General features: G+C 50.2%; 1 protein-coding gene across 1 annotated transcript; it reads right to left on the bottom strand.

The window, feature by feature from the left end:
* Positions 1-840: 840 nt before the first annotated feature.
* Positions 841-6,045, bottom strand: LOC142775964 (uncharacterized). The gene has a single exon (XM_075878603.1). It carries the CDS (start codon positions 4,055-4,057, stop codon positions 1,610-1,612), a length of 2,448 nt encoding a protein of 815 aa, XP_075734718.1. The 5' UTR covers positions 4,058-6,045; the 3' UTR covers positions 841-1,609.
* Positions 6,046-7,729: the final 1,684 nt, after the last annotated feature.

Here is a 7,729-nt window from a genome sequence, read left to right as displayed (position 1 = left end):
TTTGTAATCGATTCTAGATCCACACTTGTAAACGCGAGCCACCCTGTGTATGTGACGTAATGGCCTACTCATTTTCAAAAACCCCGCCTTTTCCAGCAGGTTGATACAACGCGTGCTTTCTTCCACGCGGCGAAGACAATGCGAGCACAGTTCAGTTTCATTAGCTTTATACAGTGTGTAAGTGGTCGTTGGCGTCGGGTGTTACAGTATTGAGCAACGAGGCAATCCATGCGGGGCATGTCAGATGCATCACGCGCCGGTGGGTCGAAATCAAGAAGCGACGCTTCCGCGCTCAGATAGAACCGCGATCATCGCTGAACTTCTCACTTGTAAGCTCAGACGATCTGGTATAGCTTGATTCTATGTCTGATGGCAGCGCCAATTTGCTTTTCGCGCGTTAGACGAGGCAGACGAGGTATACGTTTAGTCCCTGGCTAGCCGGTAACGTTGGTCGGTGGCGGGGTGTAGTGAATCTCGTGACGTCCTCGTAGACAGGTTTTCATGACGTCATCCGATACCCACCACAGAGGACGGAACAGCTCTCTGGTCCCGTTTCTGATTTGACTCATGATCGATTGCTTAATTAAATCTACTGACGAGTGTCTGGACATAATGAACCACCCTAGCTGTTGCAGGGGTTTCAATACTATTTGAAAACAGCATTATATCAGTGTGGTCTAAAATGCACTGGAGTGCCCCTTTAACCTCTTCAACCTCATATTGGCATACTCTTATGTTAGAATTTTGAAGCACACTTAAACAACATGATGGTCCTATATATATATATATATATATATATATATATATTGTAGTGTTCCTACTTAAAATAACGGAACAGCATTAAAGCTTCAGTATGGAACTGGCGTCCATCTTAATCTGCTTTATTTTTCACTTCATCCTCCTCTTCCTTCCTGCCCCGGCCCTCGCGCTTCTTCATCTTCTGTCCAAAGGCTCATACCGCTTCACCCTTCCCGCTTTCTTTTAATTACCCCTCCTGGGGTAATACTTGAAGACATTCCCAATTGAAGCACATTCAACAGATCCACGTTCACCAGTGTACCAGACAGTCTTCAAAATTCCGTTCTGGGTGGCTGTCTTGGTCACAGAGTAAGGCCCATAAAATTTGGCACTGGAATCTCTTATTCCTTTTCTCACTAGTACGAGGTCGGTGACTTGAATGTCTGGCATGTCTGCTCGATGCCTCTTGTCGAAATTCTTTTTCATTCGTTTTCGGTACCTCTCCTCCTGTGATTTTTGTTGCCTCTCCTCGACAATCTTGAGGTTTTCCAAGAGTCCCAACTCACGGTCTGCCTGCAGAATAGGGGTCTCTCCTGTAGAAGCGTACTGTGGACTGCACCCCAAGCCACTTGTGTAGGATCGGTTATGATGTTTTACGGCTACTTCTAAAGAACATTTCCATCCCCCAGGAAAACTATCGTACATCTTGATGTATTGTTTCACGTCCCGTATGGCACGTTCTGCAAGCCCATTCGCCGCAGGATGGTATGGCGCACAGAACTTGATCGATACATTGTGATCTCGAGCCCATCTTACTAGCTTTTCACTCTTGAACGCGGGGCCGTTATCGCATACGATTGTCCGCGTAGTTCTAAACATGTCCCCTTTCGAGAAGGGTTATGACGCTATTTGCATCTTCTTTTCCTGCTCGTGCCGCGACCATCCTGGTGCATTCATCTATGGCCAGCAGAAAAGCTTGCGTTTTTCTGACTCCTTCCCGTTTCTTGTTAAGTTCGGCGAAATCCAGGTGAACTACTTCAAAAGGCACGTTCGAGTGGCAAGGTAGTATCATGGTGTCCGTAGGCTGTTTATACTTGACTTTGTGTACTTGACACACATGGCATGAACGAACGTACTGACTAACGTCTTTCTTCATGTGAGGCCACGTAAACCTCTTGACCAACTTGTTGTAGGTACGCCAAAAGCCGTCGTGTGGTGGCGGTGGTGGTGATGACGGCGGTGGAGCCGTCGGTGCCGAGTGTCCTGGTTCTTCTGGTGAAATAGGCTCCTTCTCAGTGCTTTGCACGCTCTCCAATGAGTCTCCGCCGCTGCTCGCCTCGTTCTCGCGTCGATTACGGGCCCCGGCCTTCTTGGATGGTGACTTCGTTCTGCGTCGGTGGGACCTTGGGTGTCGGTACATCGGAGGAGGTCGTTGCCACGAAGGGGCACTCCCTCTGTCCTGGAAGTCCTCCTGGCTCCTGTTGCCACTTCCGCCGTTACCTCCCCGTACTCCTTCTTCGAGATTTCTTCCGGAGCTGTTCCGTCCTGTCATTTCCAGGTTGCTCTGAAAACGGCCACCACCAGAGCCGTTTTGTCCTACTGCTTCCATGTTGCTTCGCGAGCGGCCACGTCGCCGACGAAAGTAGCGGCCACGGAACCGCCGTGGAGGGCGCCGGGGTGGGGGTTCGTTGAAAACCTCCTCTTCGGCGTACGCTGGCCGTGGCTCATCGCCAATGAAACGCTGCGGTGGAAGCGGTGGCGGTGGTGGGGCTCGCGGAGGTGCTCGTGGCACTCCTCTGAAACGCTGGTTGTATCGCCAAGGGTAGGGCCTCCCCACGCCGTCCATGATCCACCGTCTAGGAGCCGGGTCGCTCTGGTCCTGGTGCGGTGGCAGTGACCGCGATGAGTCTCGGTTTCCTGCTTCCTCCCTTCGATCTTCCCCTCGGCCACGCCTTGACGCCGGCCCGCGCCTTCGTTGATTGCGACGTGGAATCCAGCGGGGTCGGAACGGGCGCCTGTCGGCCGCGTACGGGCTACCCTGAACAGGCTCACCATCGGGTCCGGTCACATTGGCTGCCTCGCAGCCCTTATCGCCGACCACGACGTCAAACTCGACGGTCTCACCTTCGCCAACGCTGCGCAGCAACTTCTGTGGGTTGTTGCGCGTGATGGCCGTCTGGTGGACGAAGATGTCCTCGTGAGTGTCGTTGCGGTTGATGAAGCCATAGCCGTTCTTGACATTAAACCACTTCACCGTTCCCAGGATCCTCTCGGCGACGATAGACTTCTTCCTGCCACTGAAACGACTCTCTTCGCCCATTGCCAAGTTGGCGGTTATCTTCGGAAGGGGCCGGGTGCCGGTCACAGCTGCTGGAAGCCCGCCTGGATGCGTGGTGCGCTTCTGGTGGCTTGACCAGTCCGATTTACTCCGACTGAAACAGCTGCTTGACTCGGCGGTTATGCTTGTTTCCGAAGCTGATGGTATGTTCTGAAGACACGCGAGGAGGTCATCTAGAGTCTTTGGTGACAGTATTTGCACTTGCTTCAACACGTTAGTGTGCAATCCATGCATTATTAAGGCAACTACGGCCGTAGATGGAAGCAAAGGCTCCGCCAGCTTTAAAAGACTGCGTTTCTCAAAGAAGTACTCGACAAGGCAGCTTTGCTCAGACTTGAAATTAAGCGCCGTGTTCCATCTTTCTACTGGATTGCTTCGGAATGCAGTCAAAAACTTTTTCCTCCACTGGCTCCAAGAGTCGTCACTGTCTTCCAGAATGCATGTTTCATACCACTTTCGCGCAACACCTCTCAAGTAAACGCGCATGTTGGTGATTTTAGCCTCATCAGAGAGCCACTTGTTTTTTTCAGCGGCATATTCGTAGAAATCAAGCCAACTTTCTGGATTTGAAGACACACCGTCGAAAGCATCAGGTTCTACGAAATTAGGTGTCGGTCTCTCAGCATTCAGAGAGCTTATAAGAGATGTCATTATTTGGTTTTGTTGAAGCATCTGTTCCTGTTGCAGCTGAAAAGCTTTCAAAACGAGGCTCACCTCTTCCGTCGAAGATCGTGATCCTGAGTGTTTTCGACGCGCTGGTTCAAGAACTAGGTCGTTGAAGGTCGCCACACGCAAGTTCACTTTCACAGCACCTTTCCGTCGTAGTTCAGTAGTGTCTACGGCTGCCTTTTCCACAACCAGGTTTACGAGTTCTTCCGAGCTGAGCTCACGAGGTAGGTCTACCGCTGCTTCGTCTTGAACTTGGTACTTCGAAAAGATGATCTCCTCGGAGGTCTCGTCTATGAAGAACGTCACCCACATGATGGCTTCGATGGCCGGCTGCGCCAAAATAATGTAGTGTTCCTACTTAAAATAACGGAACAGCATTAAAGCTTCAGTATGGAACTGGCGTCCATCTTAATCTGCTTTATTTTTCACTTCATCCTCCTCTTCCTTCCTGCCCCGGCCCTCGCGCTTCTTCATCTTCTGTCCAAAGGCTCATACCGCTTCATATATATATATATGTGTGTGTGTGTGTGTGTGTGTGTGTGTGTGTGTGTGTGTGTGTGTGTGTGTGTGTGTGTGTGTGTGTGTGTGTGTGTGTGTGTGTGTGTGTGTGAAAAAAGACAGGAAGACAGGGAGGTTAACCGGGAAGCAAGTATCTGCTTTACTACCCTGCACTGGGGAAGGGGGAATGGGAGACAGAAAAGTAAGGAAAATGGAATGGGAGAAAGAGAGCGGGAGGGAAGCGAAGAAACACCTACGCACACAAGAATGGCACAATCGTTTGACGAGGCGGGTCGGTGTAATGGTTCCCGACAAATTACAAAGAGCAAAGGCGAGAGTGGACATCCCTGACGTACTGAAGAATACGAATCTATTATATTGGAAATTAGGCTGTTCACAGTTAGCCTAGTGTACTTCTTATACCTGACTAAAATACCACTGTACAGTACATCACCCAACTGCAGGTGTCTAAGGAGCCGGAACAAAAAAATATGTTGTACCTTGTTAAATACTTTAGCAAGGTCTATTTGAAGGGCTCATTGATCCATACTACCATCAATACACTCAAGGAGTGACCGCGCTGCAAGGATATTTCTCTATGCAGAGCGACCTTGAATTTCACATGCTTGGTGGTCACCAACACGTTTAGTGATCGCTGTATGTAGTCGATTTGTCAGCAATTTCGCAAATATTTTGTAGTCAACGTTACATTACGATATAGGCCCATATTCTTTAACTCTCTTTAAACCTTCAGGATCAGTACTTTTTCGGGAATAATGTTGTAATGTTGTATGGCCCTGATAGATAGGAAGAGGAACTTCACCACGTTCATAAGCTTCTTTAAAAAGTTGCTCAAGGAAAGGTATCAGAAGTTCGTGAAATGCTATGTGAAATTCTCCACTAAGGCCATCTGGGCCAGAAGATTTGTTTTTCTGCAATGTTGTTATTGCAAACCTAATTTCCTCCCTGGTAATGGGGCCATCAACAGTGAGTCGATAACCTTTTTGTAAGTGGTTTTGGAACGTTATCGAACAACAGAGGAGTAAATACCCCTCTTAAAGCAAAATAGATTGTTGGGCTAGTTGTTTTGGGTTCATTTTGAAACAGTACAAAATACGAAATACACAGACGAATACCGGACAACACGAGCGTGGACTGACAACTGAGCGCTTCGTTCAAACTAAAGAGAAAAAGAAAGGGAAGAATAGAACATGACAGCACAACCTATGCACATGGGTCGAAAGGGATTACCTAGCTCAGAAGGAATAACGTATTTTTATTTTTCTCGTGATAGGGAATAATACGTTTCTGTTCCTATTCATAACGAAGAGAATACACAAAACTGACACTCAAAATCCATTTGAGCCAACAGGATAGTGTACTATGGCTCAGACATTTTCATCTTACTGGGAATATTATAAGCGCTTATAAATATAAGTTTTCTTAGTCTTCCGTCTTATCGCAGTCATTAATTGTTAACAACACTGAAAATTCGCATGTGTGAACGCCGTCAAAGTATGATCAGCATAAAAACTGCATATTCTTGCGTAAAACATGTATTCAGGATGCGAAAAGGTTTTTAAATTATTTTAATTCTGGTGTTCTGCGGGCCAAAACCTCCCCCTGAGGAATGCCTCTTTGTAACGACGAATTACGCATGGCAATCTGCATGGTTCTTCGACGTGAAAGTAGACCGGCGTTCTTGCATTTCGTCAACGCCGAAACGCCGTACATCGCGTCATGTTAGTCAAAGGCGCTGCAGGTGTGGCCGGAGTCTGCCCTCACTCTGCCATCGGCATCAGTACGCCCCCCCCCCCCCCCCCTCGTCAACGCACGCAATCCCGCTGGTAATTTCATTCACGAGCCGTATGTTTGTTCTCTGTCCACTCAAACCGGCAGCTTGTCGCGCGATGCGTGCACGCAAGCAGCACTCGAGTTGGCTGAGGTGATTGCGAGCCGCATTAGAGAGTTGTGCGAGCGGCATTCCAGACGGGGTCGCGCCCGACGCGCACGCAAGCAGCACTCGAGTTGGCTGAGGTGATTGCGAGCCGCATTAGAGAGTTGTGCGAGCGGCATTCCAGACGGGGTCGCGCCCGACGCGCACGAGAGGCCCCTCCCGGTGAGGCACAAATTTGTGACAGCAGCGCCACCCTTTATCGGGATGCAGTCCGATGCGCCCGAGTAAACGAAGCCCGGCGCCTTTTCGCGTTGCTCTTTGCTGCTGCCGTTGAGAGCTCGGAAACGCGAGGCGTTCGAGTTTTTGGCGGCACACGCAACCCCCTCCATTTAGACGCGCTCTTCATGTCGCCCGCGCGAGCGCTGGTTAGCGATGCGACGTTTTGAAGCGTCCTAATCTCGACCCCGCAAAAGCGTAGGCCGAGTTTGTTTCCATGCAGTCGAGCGCGAGGGGCACTCCTCAGCACGCGCACACCGAGTTGTATCGCACGTTGTTTTTGTGACTGGTTCTTGAAATGCATTTTTTGGCATTGCTGGTTTCCGTCGGCTTGTCTCTTTCTCTAACAGAATGTGTGCACTTCAGTGATTGGCCGCCACTAGGTGCGTTGGGTGACAGGGGGAACTGCAACTGCGCTAACGAAGGCTGTCACAAAACAGCTCAGCGGCTCGGCAGTACTGAGACCTAACTGAAAATTTTTTTGAAAAAAAGTTTTGGGCTTGAGGTCTTGGAGGCCTCACTCCACCTACATTGTCCCTTGCGCGATCCCCAAACGCTTTGTGTGGCGGCGCACCCTGCTGCTAACTGTTCCTCCGTAGATAAAGCGCGCGCGTTGATGAGCCGCTGAAGGCGCGGCTGTTTGACTTTGTTGACGCGAATCCGTGTTTGGGGCGGCGCGCTTTGTTGCGGAAGGCATGCGACAAATCTTTTCACGCGCATTGGCTGAAAGCGGTTGCACGAACTCTCGCTGCAAGCGCGTAGAGAAATCAGCGACACTCGGCTTGCCAAGAGAATAGGAGCACACATACACTGGGCGAACTTTCTCCTCCTGTTCGAACGCCTCGCTTCATCCGCTTTTCAGGTGACTGAACAACCGTGCATCGGTCGCTCAGTTACTGCATGCGCGCGGGCGCTGCGGGAACACGATAATTGCATTCCTAGAAAAACACACTCGGCTTCAGCAGGAGTGTTGGGCTCTTTTGCTGGAAAACGTCGCCGTTGTGCTGCACCCGGCTCATGCCTCCAGGGTGTGAACAAGAGCGCTGCCTGGTGCACCCTGTTACCTTCGCCTTCACCATGGCTGCTGTGTGCACGCTCCGGTTCACGTGGGCGCACCGGCCCACATGGTATCTGCAGTCGAGAGAACTTGGCACGCGGGGTTGGGTTGGGCGGCCAACTTTCAAAGCGCCAATTTTCGCTAATCCTTTGCGCCGAGCGGTTCCTGAACCTATACGTGAGAAGCTAGCCACAGCGGGCTCACTGTATATTTTAACAGGTTCAAACTACTCGCGGTGTCTAACAGTCTCTTTTAG

Source organism: Rhipicephalus microplus, chromosome X (genome assembly GCF_043290135.1).
Source record: "Rhipicephalus microplus isolate Deutch F79 chromosome X, USDA_Rmic, whole genome shotgun sequence".
NCBI lineage: Eukaryota > Metazoa > Arthropoda > Arachnida > Ixodida > Ixodidae > Rhipicephalus > Rhipicephalus microplus.
The sequence above is the reverse complement of the archived record's forward strand: the minus strand, read 5'-3'. Positions and strand labels throughout refer to the sequence as shown.

What these genes read in the sequence shown, in the direction of transcription:
- LOC142775964 (XM_075878603.1), bottom strand. Translation starts at nt 4,057, where the DNA reads ATGTGGGTGACGTTCTTCATAGACGAGACCTCCGAGGAGATCATCTTT.